General features: G+C 44.8%; 2 protein-coding genes across 2 annotated transcripts; both read right to left on the minus strand.

The window, feature by feature from the left end:
• Positions 1 to 334: 334 nt before the first annotated feature.
• tpk2 (thiamin pyrophosphokinase 2) lies at positions 335 to 3,177 on the minus strand. The gene is made up of 8 exons (XM_080015356.1): positions 2,999 to 3,177; positions 2,651 to 2,892; positions 2,278 to 2,341; positions 2,067 to 2,197; positions 1,783 to 1,901; positions 877 to 1,009; positions 544 to 640; positions 335 to 438 (listed from the first exon to the last, which is right to left on the minus strand). Exons 1-8 carry the CDS (start codon positions 3,066 to 3,068, stop codon positions 392 to 394), a joined length of 903 nt encoding a protein of 300 aa, XP_079871482.1. The 5' UTR covers positions 3,069 to 3,177; the 3' UTR covers positions 335 to 391.
• Positions 3,178 to 6,494: 3,317 nt separating this feature from the next.
• Positions 6,495 to 11,266, minus strand: LOC307241349 (troponin C, slow skeletal and cardiac muscles-like). The gene is made up of 6 exons (XM_080015396.1): positions 11,137 to 11,266; positions 9,470 to 9,500; positions 8,980 to 9,126; positions 8,350 to 8,464; positions 7,714 to 7,850; positions 6,495 to 7,100 (listed from the first exon to the last, which is right to left on the minus strand). Exons 1-6 carry the CDS (start codon positions 11,158 to 11,160, stop codon positions 7,069 to 7,071), a joined length of 486 nt encoding a protein of 161 aa, XP_079871522.1. The 5' UTR covers positions 11,161 to 11,266; the 3' UTR covers positions 6,495 to 7,068.
• Positions 11,267 to 20,564: the final 9,298 nt, after the last annotated feature.

Genomic DNA, 20,564 nt, shown 5'->3' on the forward strand with positions numbered 1-20,564 from the left:
ACAGATTTCCACAAATGATGTCTACAACTTTTCCTTTCCACTTTTATTTAACGGTACTAATGCTATGTTACGTTTTTTTTGTGACATTCTACTGCCATATAATTCTGCATTAGTTACATATCTTTAATTCAACCGAAACAGACAAAATAAAAAAGGGTCAATGATTAAAATAAAGACCTAAAAAAAAAGCATATTTCAAGTAAATAAGATTATCTTGTCTTCTGTAAATATTCATAGGCAAAACATTTTTTAGTGATTGGTCTTTGCCTATTTAAAAATGGATTCTGCAGGAAATAAATTGGAACAGGCAACAATTTTCTACTAAAAGCTTCATTTATTTTCAGATTTTTTTCTCTGACATAAAGACACCAGATCTTCCACAGTTCCAATTCTATACCGCCTGATGGAGAGCCTCCACAAATTGCTGATAAAATGGTTCTGTTGGGGGGTGGGGGGGAGGCATCATGAGAATTGTAGAATGGATCTTAATTCTTACAAAAAAGGGAGGGGAAATGTTTGATGAACTGCTGAGTGGAAACATACCGGTATCTGGTTCTATGAAGGAGTGTCTGATAAGAAAGTCCAAGACTACCAAGGCACAGTTTGGTTTAAACTCCTCACTGACCAGCAGCTCTTTCACCTAAAAGTGAACAAAAAGAAAGCAACAATTTTCAAACAACATAACTAAAAATCCGACAAAGAGCATAACTAGAGTCAATTCAGAAATGCATTTCATCGGAATTGAGAAACCCGATTCAGGAGGCTAAACTGCAATAATTATTCCGTGTCTAAATGTTTCAAACCAATTATTGCAAGTACTAATTTGTTAATGCCCCCCCCCCAAAAAAACCCCAAAACAAACAGTAAAGGACTAACCTCATTTATTGGCAAGAGATAGAATTCTTGCACCTCGCCATCTCCAATTCTGGGCTTGAACTCAGGAGGTAGCTCCAAGTCAAACACAAACTGACTCTCTGGGCATACACCCTCTTCATCCTCATAGGTGTAGCTTAAAAAAAAAGTTAAATTCACTAGCTTGCAAGATACTAAGCACACTGCAATTTGTCCGGTACCAAGCAGTTGCATGTCTCCAAGAACTCCAGAGATTTCCCAATTCACTCATTCATGAATAAGATGATGTCTTAGTTGGTATGGAAAATGTTGTTGACATCACATCGAAGGATAGAAACATACACTGTTTGTCCTTAAAAGGATAGTTTTGCCACTTATCAACCTAAGCCAAATATACATTAGGTTCCCATAGTTTAACTGTTCATAGCACTCCCTCACTGAAGGCTTTGCTATTGAGAACCTTACCGCTCAGTGGTACCACTCAGTCCAATGGGGCAAATGTTGAAGCCAAGAAAACATCTTTAATCTCCTCTCTCAAACCATATACAGAAGCGTTTTTGTTTATTTACATGTTTTGAAATAAGAATCCTCAAGCATGGTGGCTTACTGATTCTGCTATATCTGGCAAGTTGGAATCGGTTCCAGATTGCTGAGCCAATTCTCACTACCCAGACCCCATGTTGTATGGAAAAACGGTCACATACACATGTTCTGGTAACTTCTAGCAACTGAGATGGTGACTTGGTGTTCAGAGTGCTTCACGACCTCCGATGAACACCAGAAGGAAAAAAAGGAGATATGCAGAGCTGCCAATGCTAAACTTACCACTGAAGCATCTGATATGTTTATACAAATTGAAACTCCTCTCTGACTATATCCCCATTGTTTGATAAAACCCTGTTCACATTTGGCAGGCTCAATCGCACCAACCTCACAGTGCTCACGGGGCGAGCTAGCTTGGCAATGTCTGCAGGGATGCAGGCTTCCTCCTCGCATTCTTTCACCAGCGTTCCCTTGACGCTCATGCCCGCAGCTAAACAACCAGCTGCCTTGAGAGATTCAGAAGATATATTAATTATCAAGAAGTTTTAATGGAGCGATAATGGTGTTAAATCAGTGAGGTTCTTTACAGTTTGCGCTTCCAGTTGGACTAAGCTTCCTGTAAACACTGTCCAATGTCACTACAGCTTATGGGATGACAGTTGCAAACTCACCAGGTTGTCCAGTCTTCCAGGGTATGTTTGCTTGGTGGTGGAGCGTCGTGCCAGCCACATCCAGAGCTCCCCGGTGTCGCTCCGACTGTACCCGTTGATGTGCACTCCGTATTTCTTCACGCCAAAAAGACCTGCTCAATTGGCACGAACAAATTTGTATCGCCATGTCAGCACGTTGATTCGTAAATCACTGCGCACTCTGCAAACTTACCCATGGCAGCCCTTTCCACCCCCATCAAAGGAGCGTCACAAAACCTTGCCATCACGTCACACTTCTGGAAGAAGAAGATACTTTACTGATGCCCATGGAGCCCTTCACTCATCCTAGCAATCAAAGTTAACCAGGGTACCAACTCAAGATCTAGAGCCAACGGCTTTGGTCAGAGGCACTGGCAGGAGTGTGTAACCCTAACATGCATGTCTGTTAGGGTGGGAGGAAACCCACATGAACATGCAAAGACCATGCAAACCTGGATTCAAACCCAGAATCATCTAGCTGTCAAGGAAGCAAGTAAAAGAGACAGGGAGCGCTGAGGTCTGTACAGTCCAAAATGTGTGCATGTAACTCCAAGAACGACACTCGCCTCATCTCTCCATGCCTCCAAGCAACTCAGTGAGCCGGTGTCCCTCAGGGTGCGCAGGACGGTGTCGACGGCCTCCGATCTGCAGGCGTACAAGCCGAGGTTTGAGCGGAGCGAAATTGCGCCCCCGTGTCGCGGCTCGAAGACCTGTGGATGAGCTGCCAAAATGGACGCGACGCGAGGAGCGATCCAGCCGACTTGCTGACCGGCCACCGTGAACCGAAGGCACCTTGCGCGGCACGACCCTGCCCGGCATAGGCACGCATGCGTATCAAACAACGAGTGTATGTTTTTGGTTTGTTTTTTTTTAAACCAAATGCTTTTGAACGAATACCATCATTCATATCTCACCTGGCAAATGGAAGCCGTTCATGCCGCGGAGAAGAACAAGCATTTTTTCTGACCACGCAGCGTTTGCCATTTTGGAGAAGAGTTAAATCATGATAATAAAAAAACGACTTTGATGCTCATTAAATGACCAGAGTTGCCTGGTCACTACTTCCGCTATTTTTTTTTATAATTTTTTATTTCATGTTGGGGGGGAAAAAAAACCAAAAACGTTGCGTGTCCATCCTCGTGCAGTTCCAACATTGCAAATGCGCGTGTTCGCCAACACATGGTCACGTGACCGACCTGGAACACCCGCGACGCTCAGGTCACATGACAGCATTGCAGTCCATGTGATTGGTCAACAACCGGGTCCTCGCCAAGATGGCGCACGTACACTTGGGACCGACCTAAGACTTTCATGTGCGTCTCATAAAATGAGATTATCATGAAAAAGTTTCATATGTTTTGGTCACTCATTTCAGAAAGTGAAACCCATATATTATATAGATTCATTACACAGAGTGAAATATTTCAAGCCTTTTTTTCTTGAAATTTGGATTATTGCGGCTATAGGCAATGAAAACCCCAAATTCAGTGTCTCACAATTTGAACATTACATAAGATCAAAGATTTTGAACATAAATGTCAGGCTTCTGAAAACTATGTTCATTTCTATGCACTCAATACTTGGCTGGGCCTCCTTTTCAAGTTCAAGAGATTATTTGTCACATAGTTATACATACAGTCATGCATATATGCGGTGAAATGTCATGACACCCGGTGATTACGCACAATAAGCTCTAAAAATACCAAAATGTGCGTAATCGACACAAGGTATTGCGCAGGGAGCCGCAAGGGGAGGCGCCACGAATTACTGCATCAATGCGGCGTGGCATGGAGGCGATCAGCCTGTGGCACTGCTCAGGTGTAATGGAAGCCCAGGTTGCTTTGATAGCGGCCTTCAGGTCATCTGAAATTGTTGGGTCTGGTGTCTCATCTTCCTCTTGACAATACCCCTATGGGGTTCAGATCAGGTGAGTTTTCTGGCTAATCAAGCACAGTAACACCATGATCTTTGAACCAGCTTTTGGTACCTTTGGCAGTGTGGGCAGGTGCCAAGTCCTACTGGAAAATGAAATCAGCGTCTACATAAAGCTTGTCAGCAGAAGGAAGCATGAAGTGCTCTAAAATGTCCTGGTAGATGGCTGTGTTGACTGTGGACGTCAGAAAACACAGTGGACCAACACCAGCAGATGACATGGCAGCCCAAATCATCACTGACTGTGGAAACTTCACACTGGACTTCAAGCAATGTGGATTCTGTGTCTCTCCACTTTTCCTCCAGACTCTAGGACCTTGATTTCCAAATGACATGCAAAATGTACTTTCACCTGAAGAGGACTTTGGACCACTGAGCAACAGTCCAGTTCTTTTTCTCCACAGCCCAGGTAAGACGCTTCTGACGTTGTCTCTGGTTCAGGAGTGGCTTGACACGAGGAACGTGACATTTGTAGCCCGTGCCTAGGATTCGTCTGTGCGTAGTGGCTCTTGATGCGCTGACTCCAGCCTCAGTCCACTCCTTGTGAAGCTCCCCCACATTCTTGAATGGATTTTGCTTGACGATCCTCTCAAGGCTGCGGTTACCCCTTTTGCTGGTGCACCTTTTCCTACCACACTTTTTCCTTCCACTCAACTTTCTATGAATATGCTTGGATACAGCACTCTGTGAACAACCAGCTTCTTTAGCAATGACCTTTTGTGGCTTACCCTCCTTGTGGAGAGCGTCAATGACTGTCTTCTGGACGTCTGTCAAGTCAGCAGTCTCCCCATGATTGTGTAGCCTACTGACCCAGACTGAGTGACCATTTAAAGGCTCAGGAAACCTTTGCAGGTGTTTTGAGTTAATTAGCTGAATAGGGTGTGACACCATGACTTTCCAATATTGTACTTTTTCACAATATTCTAATTTTCTGAGACACTGATTTTGGGTTTTCATTGTCTATAGCTACAATCATCAACATTTCAAGAAATAAAGGCTTGAAATATTTCACTCTACGTGTAATGAATCTATATAATATATGGGTTTCACTTTCTGAAATGAGTGACAAAAACATTTTACTTTTTCATGATAATCTAATTTTATGAGATGTATCTGTATATTATGAATTCCACATGTATTTATTATGTATGTGTTTAGAAATATTTTCATTATTTTTACATATTTTTTGGGTTCCCTTCCAGATGCCTCAAACATGTGTAACAATTACAAGAAAAAATTGTTCCCCGCTACACACAATTTATTTCATTATACATCCTCTACAATTTAAGTCGACCTTTATTTACCTTTATTTTACCTTTTATTTATTTATAGGTTTATAAAATACATTATCATTGTGAAGGCAGTTTTCTGTTGATTTACAAGCTGCCATAAAATAATTCTGTTCCCCAAAATGGATTTATAATTGTGATAAATAATCATAATCACAGTACTGACTAAAATAATTCTGATTACCATTTCGGTCGTAATGATGCAGCCCTACTTCAGAACGATAACCGCTGTTAGATACGGCGTAGGAAACCCACCCACAGCCGCAAACACCGATCATAGAATTAACCAGGCCAGAACAAATGAACTTCTGCAGCCACAAAACACAACGGAACAGAGAGCCAAAGCACCCTTGTTCACTGAACTGTAACAAAGGGCCGACTACCCTGCACCCTTTGTATTGCTGCCTGCAGCTATATTTATTTATTTATTATTATTATTATTATTATTATTATTTATAAATCTTTATTTTAAAAAACGGCATACAACGAGGATTTGAATTACAAAAAATTACTCCGATCCTCTGTCATGATTTTCAAAATTGGACTAGGAATTACAAGACTGACAGTTTCTTATTGCGTTGAAACATTTGATTTGGGGTATTTGTTTTGTCATGCTATTAATGTATAATGATCTTCTGGACATACTGTATATATGTTTACATTCAAAGGATGTTCTTTAAATTGTGGCATCGAAGAGAGATCGTCCCATTTCTGGTCATCCCTATTTGTAAATGAGCCACTTTGTCATTATATTATTAAACAAAAACAAGAAAGATGATATAAAATGTATCATAGTATCATTACTGCTGATGGGGAAATTAGTTTGAGTCAAAAACTGCTTTGATTGTTTTTTTCCCTCAGTTTATTTCGGAAGTGACTAATTCATTAAATAATCAATCAATTCATCTAATTTCTTGTGGAATACACTATGTTAAGAGGTTCGTTGTTTAGAACACCATGAGTGAAAGTCTTCTCATATGAGGATGCTCTTTTCTGTCATTGTTAAGAAAATCAGACAATATTGTGTTTCTGTTACATTTTCAATTCAGACAAAAGCTGAACATTGAAAGCTCATAATAAGTTGTTGTTTTTGCACTGTCACACACTACTACTGTATATCACACTGAATTACTAACAGAATGATAGAGGTAGATTTTGTTTTTAAACCGCACAGAGAAGACAAGGTATCTCATACTGAAAATCTCTTTAATGAAAATATATTGTGTTGCTCAAATTTTGCTCAAATGTATAATACCTTCATGTTGCTGTCATAATCAGGAAAGTGTTTATTCTAAATAATTCACCAGAAAATCTTTCATTGTCAAAATCTCTTGAGAATATTTCATGGTTATGGCATATAAAAACCACCAGTTAATACACATTGTTATACAAAATGGTGGTTCAAATAGATGTTTTACAAAGCGTGTAACAACCAACAAGGACTACAACATATTCAAAACCCATTCAATGTTCAAAAATGTTCAGAGGGGACTATATTGTATATTCCATAAATTAATATTTCTGCTTATCTTTAATTAAAGTGGTTTATTCCATAATGTTTAGATTAAGATTTTGTTTTGAGATAAAAGTTATTGATATCAATAAGTATAATGCTTGAAGAAGGCAAATGTCAAATGTACAGACAAATCTATACAGAAAGGAGGAGGAAATGATTTGAATCACTCGTGAAAACGTGGATTCAATGTGTCCCTCTGAGCACTTGGGGTGAAGTTGCACGACACATCTGGAACCTTGAAGATCCATTATTCAACGCCCTTCATGAACTCCAAAAACTCTGTAATAGTAGTCAAAGAAAATACGCGAAGTAAGTTACAGGTACTGTAAAAGCATCTTTCAAAGGGAACTAGATGGCATTTCCAATGTGCACCAATTTTTGAATAACTGTGCTCATTTGAATCATGTGCCATTTACATAAGAAACTAGACAGCTGACCCAGTAGCCCCACAGAGAAATGCTCCAGAGCAGTATTTCCAAACCAGGGGTCCTGGCCCTCTGCAATGCAATACCCTACCCTACCTGTGGTTGTCAAAGATATAATTGTTAAATATTATTAACATACCCCAACGGATCATTCTTGGAAAATAACTGTATTGAAATCTATTCTTATGAGAACAGTTGGGCAGCTCGTGATCAGTCACAGCACTATTTAAAAGTGAAATAAAGTGTCTAACTGATGCATGGATGCCTTCTCAGAGACAAAAAGAAAATTAGGAAGTATCTCCAGAGTTGCCTTTACTTTGAGCTTATTTCACATGTATTTCATAATTTTTATTAATTCATAAGTTGATATGGGTTTATGGGGGCTCCAATGTAAAAAGAAAAGGGACCCTCTAGAACCACTGTTACTACACATGGTACTGATTAGCTACTTCACCCGCCCCCCGTACCGTCATAGTCTATTTTGCCATCATTGTTTTTGTCTCCGTCCTTCATCAATTCTTCAATGTCATCCTCCGTGATAGACTCTCCTGTAGATTCCAGCATGGCCTTCAGCTCCTCCAAGTCAATGTAGCCATCTCCATTCCTTGTTTAATACAAAGGGGTCAGTACTGTACTAAACAACTTGCCTTTTTAGGGCCCACAATTGAATTGTTTGTCTATTCCAGTCCATGCTGTGATATATAAATTCTAAATAATTCAACTATATATATTCCTCTATACAGAGAAATATCCTGCAGCTCCAAACCTTTGCTGAAGTGGTCGCTATGTTCACTTTCGCTCACCATTTCCTACGCTAGATAGTAGCCTGGTTTTGCTGAGAATCTGCTTCATTTTTCATCAGTTGCCATGGTTTTGCTCTTACAGTATGTATTGTCATACAGAATTACTAACCAGGGGCTCGTTGTGCGTTTTGAGACAACTGGAGGGCTAAAACATGAAGGGGGAATTGTCTGGAGGTGGACTTTAACACTAAATGTAACTTTGAATATCAGCAGGGCCCCAGTTCTTTCACAGAAAGGTCTTGAAACACTTTTTCATTATGGCCTATGTAACGCGGTCAAAAGCCCCAGCGAGAAACGTACTTGTCAAACATGCGGAACAATTCAGCTAACTCCTCTTCTGATTTTCCTTTGCTCTCCTCCTTCATGCAGCGCACCATCATCACCAGGAACTCATCAAAGTCCACCGTTCCGCTGCCTGCAAATGCATGGCGTCAATTCCTTTAGTTATTCCTTTCAGCTATGTCAAGTGATTCTCAAAGTTTGCTTCCGTTATTGCAGTTCTGACAGACAACTTTAGATTTACCTTAAAATGATCTTTATTTTTGTTGCATCGTTTGAGTTTGGGCATCTGAGCTCTACTGCTCAGCACTCCCGGGAAGGTTTACAGCAAACATAGGCATGTTTAGTGAGCTAGAAATATTGGAGTGATGAACTTCATTGACCCATTGGATCGACAAGTAGAGCCCAACAGGTGGATGCAAGGGATGCAGCAAGTAAGCAAGCATCAAGGCAGGTAGGGCCGGAGGGAGCGGCTGCTTAAATAGGCCGGCCCATAGGCGTGTGGAGGCGTGTGGCACTGTCGAGTTGTCTGACAGAACAAGATCCACAAGCTATACATCATTTGTTTAGAGTAGAGTCCCTGACACAGGAATCTTAAACGCACGGTTATGTGCTCTAAACCCAAAGGCGGTAGTTTTCCCAAAGACGTACCATCTTCATCCACCTCGTCAATCATCTCCTGGAGCTCCTCAGGGGTTGGGTTTTGCCCCAACATCCTCATCACCTTCCCCAGCTCCTTTGTACTGATGCAGCCGTCCTCTGCATCCTGAATGAAGATGTCAAATGCGGCCTTGAACTCTGAAAGAAGTCCACAAGACAAAGGCGACTGTTAAAAATCTGAGGTGGCTGTCCTCATCAAATTCCTAATCAAAACAGGGAGCTTCGCTAAAACTCACAACATCAACAGAATTTGGGAAATAGTGATGCAGAACAGAATTAAATAGATAAAGGAAATTCTCATCCAGATATTGGAATTACCTTTTATTACTAACACAACTAAAGAAAACAGTTTGTGTTACTAGTTGTATAAAATCCCATGCTACTTGTGGTAGTAGTCATTAATGGTAGCATTAGCAGAAATGAATGCCATGCAATGCAAGATCAAGAGAGGCCATCTCGGTTCCTTGTTTGGTCTCCTCACCATTTTTCTGCTCTTCTGTCAAGTTCTCAACCTGTTGGATTGGAGATAATATTCCACATGAGTTTTGAACCTGTTACAGAAGCGCTTCTGAACATTTTTCTCTCAAGAGATGGCATATATTTTCAAATACTTTGTGCAAGCCCCAAAGTTTTTGTTGTGTGCATTAGCAATTTCCCAAACAGCTCTTAAAAAGAAAAAAGTGAGATCAAGTGCTAACAGGTAGCATAATAAAACACCAATCCTAACTTTGGGGCCATAAATCATTGATTGGGAACCACACGTCACACAAATCATGCTATTTTGAATGGGACATTTACTTTTGTGGTTGCATGAGTTGCTTTTCTACTTCAGTGGCAATTTCAATAATTAAACCACGCTGACTTTTTCCATTTCTTTTGTTTCTCGCAATTATTTTCTGAACGCAAGCGGCACTGATCTCACATTGTTTTGACTCTCTGTCCTTGAACCCCTTCTCACCCAGAACCGGCTGACGGCTCTCAGCCTTTTTTCGGCCCCTCGCTGCACTATGACTAAAATGTTGCCTGACTTTTTTCACCTGCTATTCTTATCGTGCTGTGGGGGCTGGACTGCGGTGGGCCATTGGGTGGGAGGGTGGGCACGACGCAGAGAGGTTGGTGGAGTGGTGGTTTGGCAAGCGGGGACCAGACTTCTGACACCGGGTACTGACGCTGCTGCTTTTGGTGGTTTGTCTGAGCCGGGCAGCTGTCCTCACTCTTCTTCCCCTGTACCTGACTGCCCCAACTGTCTCTTTGTTCTATTGTTGTCCGGCAGAGAGATGCCAGAAATGTCAACAAGCCAAGAGTGGACAACGTCATTCGACAGAGCTCAACTGTTCCCAAATCCTCTGCTGACCTTGAGTTGCGCTTAGTCTCAAGTTAACTGGGATTTCTTCGGTCCAAAAAGTGTTTTGTGTATGAAGCTATCATAAGCAACCTGGGATGCTGATTAACCATTTCACTTGAATCCAGAATATCGTTATTTATGTAAAATAGAGTCGACTAGAGTATTCTTTGGTGGCTACGAATAGCCCTGGTGGTTGAATTTGAGCATGTATCCATAAAACTAAACCCCTCGCTAGCTTTGACAATAAAGAGGTTTTAAGAGCTTGGGGGTTTTATCGCGTTGTGTAGTTTACAGTTAATCAAGGAGAATATATTGATTTGACTGGAGTTTCAAGATTGAACCACAGTTAATGTAACCCTGTCTACCCTGCCAGTCTTAACACCCTTGCACCAAAGGAGAGGCAATGTAATTTCACACCACAGAGATTGACAGCTGTCAATCCTACAAAAACTTTACATCACCATATATATACCGTATATATAAATATATATATATACATATATATATATATATATATATATATATATATATATATATATACTATTTATGTATGTGTGTGTGTGTATATATATATATATATATATATATTTATACACATACATACATAGTCCAACCAATTTCATATGATAAGAATAACATTAATAGAGTCAGTTGTTAGTTAACTCAAACAAAAATGCACAGAAGAAGTTATTAAAAAAAATCTCTAAAATTAAAAACAATGTTTCTTGTTATTTTCTAAATCCCTCCAACCTCCCTGGGTTGTTCCTTCAAATTAAATAAAACAAAATTATTAAAGGACTTACCGCTGCTTTATACACATCATCCATGACTCACACTCTTTTCGCTGGCCTTCTTACTCACACAAGCGCACACACAGTTGCGGTGTCACCTCTGCACCGGGATACAGGACAAAGACTCGAAGTCATACCTCTCTCCCTCTTTATTGTTGGGTGGGGGTGTGGGGGTGCTAAAAAAAATCTTTGACACACCCGCGTCATCCAACTTTGATGAAGCGAGGAGGGAGGAGAGAGAGAGAGATAGAAAGATCTATAAATAGAGGGGGAACAGAGATGATCCAACAATAGTGAAGCATTGGCAAGCAGTGCCTAAATTGGTTACGTTGTCTTTTTAGTTAAGGCCTTCTGGTGTCAATGGGCTTGGTTCCACTTTCAATGCGACCTTTGTGATCCGATTACACTGGGACGCATTAACTGTCCGGTCTGGCCAGTACCGGATCTGATCGGACATCATCTGAGATCCAGATCAGCCAGACCACATTCCCCTGGTGGCCAGTAGAAAAAGCGTGGACAAGCTCACTGGCTACGTAAGTAAACCACGCCCCCATGCCCTCTAACCCCACTGATTAATATTGCATGGGAACATGAGATTCGATCCCAGATCCGGCCACAGAGCTCAAGTGCCAATTCAGGACTCTTTGATCTGCTGTAATCCGATTTGGCATATCCAATCACCAAAGTTGGATTGAAACTTTGAAAGTGTAACAGAGCCCAATAACAGACCCACCACATTAAAACCCGCTCTATGCGTTTTTTCGCAAATTAGGCTTTCGAATGTGAGCTTTTGCCTTCATGTCGATGCTCAGGTTGTTTTTTATGTAAAACAGATTCACAGAGGGGTCGGTAAGTCAAGAAAATGAATGCTTGGACTTGACCCATATTGCTCCTTGATGTTGACTGCCTTTTTTTCTACATGGGCAGAAAGAAACACCCACTTACAAATTGGAAAGATTCGTACTTTGAAGTCACTTTAGGTGGCTGTTCCGTCATACCGATCCACATTGGCGTTCATCTTTAGATGCACCAATGAATTGTGAATTTGCTTTTTTTCAGTGTAGGGATTGGCCAGATTTACCTTGGTGTTGCAGTTTTTCCGTGTTCAATACCGACAGGGTGCTCCCTCCACCTCTGTGATAATACCACAATCTCTGCTTGTACGTCAGTGGAAAACCAGAGAGCCGTACACTGTGAGCTGTGGTTCGATCCCCAAATAGAATCAAAAATAAATAACATTTTGAGCGGCTTTGCAGAAAAAATGCCCATAAGGTCAGTCGTATCAATTTCATCATAAATGCACCGGCTCTTTTAAATTCCACGCATAATGCGGTGCCAGAATGACAGAGAGAGACTGTCCTTTATGCACCTTATCATTAACATATCGAGTGTGGACTAAGTACAAAATAGCTAGAGCCCTGCCCATACAAAAAAAAGAGTCGTTTTTACGACAATGGAGGCAGAGGCAATTCTATTTCAAATGTGCTGTGTCCTTGACTTGAAATAGATTGCCTGCCACAAATGGGGGATGTGTGTGTGTGTGTGTGTGTGTGTGTGTGTGTGTGTGTGTGTGTGTGTGTGTGTGTGTGTGTGTGTGTGTGTGTGTGTGTGTGTGTGTGCTGGTTATATGTTGGCATGGGGTAGACATGGTAATAAATCTTTGCTCTAAGGCTAACACTATGTGGAAGAGGCAGACAGCACCTGCTATTGTCTAGCAGCTGTAGCCGTCGCCATTGACATGTAACATTTAGATTCAAACACATAATGTAGGCATTTATATGGGTAGTTGACGTGACATGTACTTTTTCAGTGCGGAGGAGCAATTTTTTATCATTAAAATTCAGAGAAATTAAATTTTAAATTTATATATATTTATAAAAAACATAAATAATTCAAATTTTCATCATCTCATTTTTTCACAGATGATTATTTATACAAATTAAACTCCAGAAGTTAATGGAAATTACAACAAAAATGTAGTGATTACTTCAGTTTTGTCCCAAAATCCTATATCCTCTGGCATGACCCAATATTGTTATTCAAAAAATGGGCATTTACTCGAACAACCTTTTTGATTGAAACTGACCTCATATTACCAGGCTGTTGTCGTCCTTTGGGGTGATGACAATTTACTGGAAAAACACCCAATCATCAAGGTTCTTCTCGAAGTGCTAGTAATCCCTATTTATTTGAAGTACAATACTTCATGGGGAAGAATGGGGATGTTTATGAAATCTAGAACCATTTATATGAAAATAGGTTTTGAGTTCTTGGCATGAGTTCACAGTCCCCCTGAAGATGCAGCCCCTCCAGGTGTTTATTCCCAAAACAGCGATTTTATCCCAAACTCCAGGCTGTTAGTTAGCTTAGCTTATTTCACCACTGATGCTCTTATTCTGACCTAGTGTTTGTACACCAATCAGCCACAACATTAAAACCACTGACAGGTGAAGTGAATAACCTTGCTCATCTCGTTACAATGGTACTTATCAAGGGGTGGGATATATTAGGCAGTAATAGTCTGTAGTCAGTCTTAGTCTTTGTCAGTTCTTGAAGTTTATGTGTTGGAAGCAGGAAAAATGGGCAAGCATACTTTAGAAGCTTGCAGCTAAGGTACAGCACCACACCCTCGACCTCCTGGAACAGAAAGGCCCCAAGCCCCCTGTCCGACGCGTCTGTCTGCAGACAGAAAGGAAGTGCAAAGTTAGGGGTATACAGTACAGGCTCCCCACAGAGAGCAGCCTCCAGTCTGACAAACGCCTGCCGGCACGGCTCTGACCGTTGGGCCGGATCTGGAGTACCCTTTCGAGTTAGGCCGGTCAAGGGGCCAGACAGTGCCGCAAACTCCGGCACAAACCTCCTTTTTTTTTTTTTACCTGTGCTGTCAGCATGCTGGGCATACAACACAGAGTATTTGTATGCCATTTGCATCCAGGACAGAGTTAGTCTGCAAGAGGAGTTCAGGTTCTCCACCTGCAATGCAACTCTTTATTAATTCTTAAATCATCAAGAACTGCTGCAATAACTCTGTCCTGTGGATGCCCTGTAGAATGACAAGAGCACAGTTTTGGTTATGGAGAGCCACCACCAACCCCCCTCTCTGGAGAACTATTCATCATGTTTGGGCAGGCCGGCAAGACCCCCACGCCCACCCACGCCCCGCACAAAGGGGGGGGGGCCCGCCCCACCGCAGCCGACCAGGCGTCCCGCCCGGCATGAGTGCCAAGTGACCATACACGTAGCAGCAAGTGCACAGCGCGGGGCACCTCGATGTTACACCCCCCCCCCAGCGATGCCGGCAGGCCGTCAGGTATACAGGCCCTCCACCACCCCCAGCAGAGAAGCCCCGCTGCAGAAGCAAAAGGCCAACAGCCGTCCCCCATACCCCAACGACAGGCAGTCGCCCCAGGGGCCCCAGAAGGCACCCAGTGGTGCTCTCCGCAGCCCCGCGGACTCCAGCCAGGCCGGGAGGAGGGCCCACCCGGCCGCCCCCCGGCCAACCACGCCCCCACACCGACCCGCTAGCGACTGTCCACTCCGGAAAACCCCAGTGCTCAATGTGTGCTGTTGGTAACTGCAGTTAAAATTGCGGGGCTGGGGGTGTGAGTCCTTCAGACAAGTCAAACCCAAATCACTCGCACCCCTTCTGTCTCGCAGACCCTGGTTCGACGGAGTGTTGTTCGGAGTAGGATTGGTGTGCCAATGCTGTGTGTTTGAAGCTAATGTGAGTGGGATTAAAATTTGGGACGGACGAGAAGCATGCTTGGGCAGGAGCATGACAGGCAAGATGGCAGCTGCCTGCCGCATCCCCACCCACATAGCCTGGACCCCGCCATCCCGCAAACCCTCGGTCTATTGTGTGGTGTATGTGCTGAGAATGAGTTTTGGCACTAGGAGAGATAGGCGAGTCGCGACCGGATCGATCCAGGGGCGCAGCAGGCCATGGAGCAACCACGCGGACCCCACCCCCCCCCAGGCCCAAACGTGCCCCAGTGCGCCCACCTCCCGTACCTGGTGGCAGCCAACCCACAGCGATCGGCCAAGGGCGCAGTGCGTCCTCCATGCGCCTCCACATGTCGAGCAGCTCCGCACACACATCAGGCCCCTGGTCAGCCCCCAGCCGCCGAGCGGCACAAACCTCCTATACTGCCCGGCCAGCCTTCTTAGTCTTGGGTCTCGGCGTGTTTGCGACCGCAACAGTCTTGTGGGGGTGCAGCAGGCCACCCCCTCCAATTGGTACCCCAGATACCGTACCTCCCTCCGCGCAACCGTGCACTTCTTTGGGTTGGCAGTGAGCCCTGCGCGCCTCAGGGACTCAAGTACTGCCCCCACATGCTGCATGTGCCTCACGCCGTCTTGTCTAAGTAGGCGGCGGCGTATGCCACGTGTGGACACAGGACACGGTCCGTGAGTCTCTGAAAGGTCGCGGGGGCGCAAAAGAATGTGAAACTGGTAAAGGCCTTGCAGAGTGGAGGAGGCCAATTTTTCCTTTGACTCCTGGGACAAGGGAATCTGCCAGTAGCCCTTTGTCATATCCAGTGTCGTAAAAAAATGAGCCGTACCTAACCGGTCGAGAAGCTCGTCGACGCGGGGCATTGGGTAGGCATCGAACTTTGACACCACGTTCACCTTCTGGTGATCTATGCAGCAATGCACCGACCCACCGGGCTTACCCACCAGCACGATGGGGCTGGATCATTCGCTCGTAGATTCCTCTATTTACCCCCATGTCCAGCATGGCCTCTAATTCCGCCTGTACTATTTTGTGTTTGTGTTCAGGCAGGCGATGTGGCCGGGAGGTACCTTCAGCCCCGGGGTCATCTCCACATGGTGGAGTTTGAGGGCCGTATGTCCAGGCATGGGAGAGAACACATCGTCAAAGCGCCACTGCAGTGCCGTGACATCCGCGCTCTGGCCAGGAGAGAGATGGTTACCTAAAAGGGCTCCGGTCGATTGGCTGATTTTGAAACCTCCTGCTCCAACTTGTCCCTCTCAATCAGCGCTGTGGCCAGTGCTACAGGCAAACCTTCTCTCCATTCTTTTAGAAGGTTTAGGTGGTAAATTTGGGCGTCGTGTGACCATGAAGGGCCCTTGCCACTTAGCCAGTAATTTTGAACTTGACGTAGTGAGCAGTAGTAACACCTTGTCTCCCTGTGAGAATTGCCTTAACCAAGCCCTGTAATACAGGCGGTGCTGACGTTCCTAGTCCTGGAGCAAGTTCTCCTGTGATTTCTGCTCAAACGTAGCATAGCTTTGCTCTCAGGTCCAGGACATACTGGACCTTATTTTTACTGGTGCTGGGACCTTCCTGCCCATTTTCCTTAATCAGGTCAAGCACCCCACAAGGACCCCTGTCAAAACCGTAGCTCGACTGGGGAACGTCCTGCACTGCGAACAATAGGGGGTTCAGCCATGTGTCCCAATTTCAGTTGTCATTGTGGAGGTGACTTCCGGAACTTCCGGATCATGTTTTTCAATGTTTTGTTGAAGCGCTCGACCAGGCTGTCCGTCTGCAGGTGGTACACGCTGGTCCGAATTGAGTGGATGCCCAGTAACCCGTAAATTGTGCATGTGACATAAACAACTGAAGCAGGGCCTGCGCCACATTTTTGGCCGTAATACTGTGCAGTGGCGCTGCTTCGGGGCATCGGGTCGTGTAGTCCACTAGGACTAACACAAATCCATAGCCCCGAGCACTGCGGTCTAATGGCCCAATGAGATCCATAGCGATATTCTCGAACGGCGTCTTGACTAAGGGGACGGCCCTCAACGGCACTCTGGGAATAGCCGGTGGATTTAACAGCTGGGCCGCATACAGGAGCTGCTGGGCATGCAGGAACGCCGGGCCCACAGTGTTGTAGCAGAGTGACTGGAGGAGCAGGCAGTGGCCCTCAGGTGTTCTCCCGACCCGTTCCATCACTGCCCTCCGGATGACAACGTAGCTTGTCTCCTGCTCCGGGGGTAGGGCATGTACCGTCAGCTGGGCTTCTACCAAGAGGAGTGGAACTAGCCACCACACCTACTCGCGGTCCAACCAGCCGGCCGCCTTCAGTTTAAAGTTGGCAAAGAATTCCTTGGGATCATCCTCACCCGTCATCTTCTGTACCAGGAGGAAGGGGGAGCCCGGTGATCGTTCCTCCCACATCTGGTGCGCTCCTGCTGATGGCTCTCCTGGAGCGCCTCTTGGTCTCGCTCGCAGACCCTCGCCATTTCCTCGAAATGCAGGGCTTTCTGCTCCTGCATTGTGGCCGCCACCATCTGTACAAGGGGGGCAAGGCGTCCGGGATTCTGCCTCGTGCTGCTCCATCATGTCCAGGTGCCACTTGTGGACGGGTGTTCTGGCCCAGGGCCAGGGAATGAGAGAGAGGAGGTAGTTGGATGCCAAACCGTGCCTGTTGGCCTGTATTTATTAATAATATAAACAAAAGGCAGCTTGTGTGCCAAAAAGGGAACTGCTCGCTGGCAAACAGGGAAAGAGACCAGAATGGTGGAGTTTAGGCGCTCTGAAGCCGTGACATGCTCACTCCGCTCAGCATTTGTATCGCCCGGTCCTCACGCATGTCCCTCCAGCACGCATTGCCCCCAAAAACAAAGAAAAACAAAGCCTAAATTACTTCCTGAATCTGCAGCAGCTGAGTGGCCCGGGATGGGAGCCTGCACAGTCTGTCTGCAGCGGCGGCCCCCTCTTGGCCTGCCACAATTCCATAAAAAATTTTAAATAATTGGCGACTTTTTAAAGACTTATTGAGTTAACTTTATATTGGTCGATTTTTTGAGAGTCAATTGACTTTTAAAATATATTTCTAATGAATAAACTTTGTATATATTTTTTTAATCCTTGCTCACGGGTCTTCACAGGGAAAAAAACAAATAAGGCTAACCTATGCTACTGAGGTCACGTGAATTCCGGGCTTCTTGAAGCTATCATCAAGGTTCAAGGAGGTCTGTGTAGGTGGGATCGTGTTGAAAGTGACAAATCATAAGAGGGCCAGTACTTCCCTAGGTTTCCGCCCCCAAATTGTCAAAAGTCATGTCGACTCGTGCGAGCAGAATGAGAGTTACTGTTGCTTTGTAACTACGGTAACTACAGCCCCTAAGGGGCTAGGCCTCCTATTGGTATATCCCCAACCATGTATGCAGAAGTTCTAAAATATATTCATCCACTTGCTTCAGCCAATCAGGATGGAGCAGCATAGCTGTATATAAGCCCCAGGAAGTGTCCCCTTCATCTTCTGAAACCAATTCAGCAAGACTGATGGGGTCCAGTGGGGTATAAAACCCTAAGGGGCTATGCCTCCTTCATAGAACTGTAGTTACAAAGCTACAGTAATGTTCTAAGATGGCAGCATCTTGGTCGTCGCCGTCTCCATTTGTCCATTTTTACCTGCATGATGCACAAATGTCTTGAACCCAGACACCTCTAAAAAGGGCAGTCAAGGCCGCCGCACCTCGGGTAGAGTGGGTATGGAGAACGATCGGTACATCCCGACCCGCTGACTCATAAGCCACCTCACAAGCCCTGGCCTCGCTGGTGGCCCGGGCGCTCGTTGCGCCAAAATCAGCATCGCTTTCTCGGACTTGCACATGGTGGTCTGGGACTGCCAGAGATGTCTCTGGGTAAACACTGACAGTGCCACAACACGGCCCTCGCATGTGGCCTGCGCCTGGTAGAGGTGGAGAATGGAAGTTTTAGACAATTCCTCTGCCTCGGAAGCCATCGGCGTCTCTCGGCTGGTGGTCACGTGAGAGATCAAGGCCACCAGCATTAGCAAGTTCAAAGTCCTGTATGTCCTATGAGCCAGCCGGGCAGTGAATCTATCCTTCGCCGGCAGCAGCAGTGGTTTCTTGGATGCCCAAGAACCCACAGCGGTTGGGGTCGGGGTGATGGGCCAGCGGCCCGTGCTCTGAGCCTCCAAACCCACTACGTTCCGTGTTAAGAGATAGTAGGATGAGACTGGAGCGCGGGACCCGCCAGGCGCATTCTAGGAACCCCGGTAGTATTGGTTGAGGGTGGGCATAGCAGGGATCCTAGATTCCATTGCCCGCTCTTGACGCGCAAACACCCCCCCACCATCAAATCCATCTCTGTGGCCAACGGTGGTGGAGTCATGGGAATACCCAGGTGCCCCGCAGCAGAGCTGAGGAGGCTTTGAAAGACCACCCAGAGGGGTTGTACGGATTTGTGAGCCCAGTGAGAGCATGCTCCACACTCAGGGAGGAGTCACACAACCCCGCCAGCCCGATGCATAGGCACGGGAGGAAGTATATAGTTTCCTGCTTGACTTGGCGACAGAAATCTTGAGATCTGAGTTGTCTTTGACTAATAATGAACGGATTCAGTCGCAGCTGAATTGGAAAAGAGGATGAAGCCCCTAAGGGGGCGCAACCTCCTGACATAGAACTAAACTCAACTGCAAGTTGAGTGACCCGTGAGTGTGTTGCCTGCCAGTGCTCACCAAGCAGAAACTCTGTTGTGCATGGAGGCTGCTTTGTTCACTTGCTGCTTAGTTCAACACACTCCATTGCAATTCTTTGCCTCTCCCTTTTTTTTGTTCTTGCTCGCAGCCTGTGCAACTCTCGGTGGTTGAATTTGTGAGCACACATACTGTATATCGTGCGAGTGGCAGCTATTATTTGCGCGTGTGAAATAATATAATTTGCTCGTGAGCATGTTTCACACTAATCTGACGCCATGGGATGAGATGGGTATTGACCTGCTTGCCTGAATCTGGGTAAGATAGTCAAAAAGAGAATCCCCCCCAAAAAACAAAAGAAAAAGAAAAACCCTAGTATCCTTTAAGGTGTTTTTCTAGGTGACTGGAGTAAAACCATTTTGGAGAACCACTGTCAACAAATGTCTTTTATCCGTTACACACTTTAGTACTACCCACTTTATCAGTAAAATATTTTTCACTCAAGCGGTAGGGCTACAATCATTTTATGGAAAGGGTTCATTTCTAAGTTTAGTTTCCATCTGACATTCAGAGCAAAAACGATCCAACTCTAGAACTGAAACACCACACAAAGACCTTTATCTTATGTCAATAGAGGTGATGCAATGAGAATGAAATATGTCTTTGTTATGACTTTTTAATACTTGGGTAGAATTTTCAAGGACATATGTACATATGTACTCCTTTATGTACTGTATACTCCATACTTTTACTTAGGTAAAATGTGTGTGTACAAGTGTATACTTTTCCCCATCACTGTACACATACACCAATACACCTATACACACATACATGCTGTTTAAACACAGGAGATCTGGGTAAAAAATGTGCTGTGCATGCACAGGGAAAAAAAACATAGAGCGATGGTGAGGTCTGAAGACACGCAGAAAGAATTTCTCAGATGCCGTCCTGCGGTGCACCCCCACCCCCTTTACTGATCGTCAGGCCACAAAGTGGTCTTTCATGCTAGCGGAGATTCATATTGGA

Source organism: Zeus faber (genome assembly GCF_960531495.2).
Source record: "Zeus faber genome assembly, chromosome: 15".
Taxonomy (NCBI): domain Eukaryota; kingdom Metazoa; phylum Chordata; class Actinopteri; order Zeiformes; family Zeidae; genus Zeus; species Zeus faber.

Coding starts and splice junctions, on each gene's coding strand:
- LOC307241349 (XM_080015396.1), bottom strand. CDS start 11,160: ATGGATGATGTGTATAAAGCAGCG. Junction 9,501..11,136: donor ATGATGTGTATAAAGCAGCG/GTAAGTCCTTTA, acceptor CCAATCCAACAG/GTTGAGAACTTGACAGAAGA. Junction 9,127..9,469: donor GACAGAAGAGCAGAAAAATG/GTGAGGAGACCA, acceptor GACTTCTTTCAG/AGTTCAAGGCCGCATTTGAC.
- tpk2 (XM_080015356.1), bottom strand. CDS start 3,068: ATGGCAAACGCTGCGTGGTCAGAAAAAATGCTTGTTCTTCTCCGCGGC. Junction 2,342..2,650: donor TGGAGGCATGGAGAGATGAG/GCGAGTGTCGTT, acceptor TTCTTCTTCCAG/AAGTGTGACGTGATGGCAAG. Junction 1,010..1,782: donor CGCCCCGTGAGCACTGTGAG/GTTGGTGCGATT, acceptor TTTTTTTTTAAG/CTACACCTATGAGGATGAAG.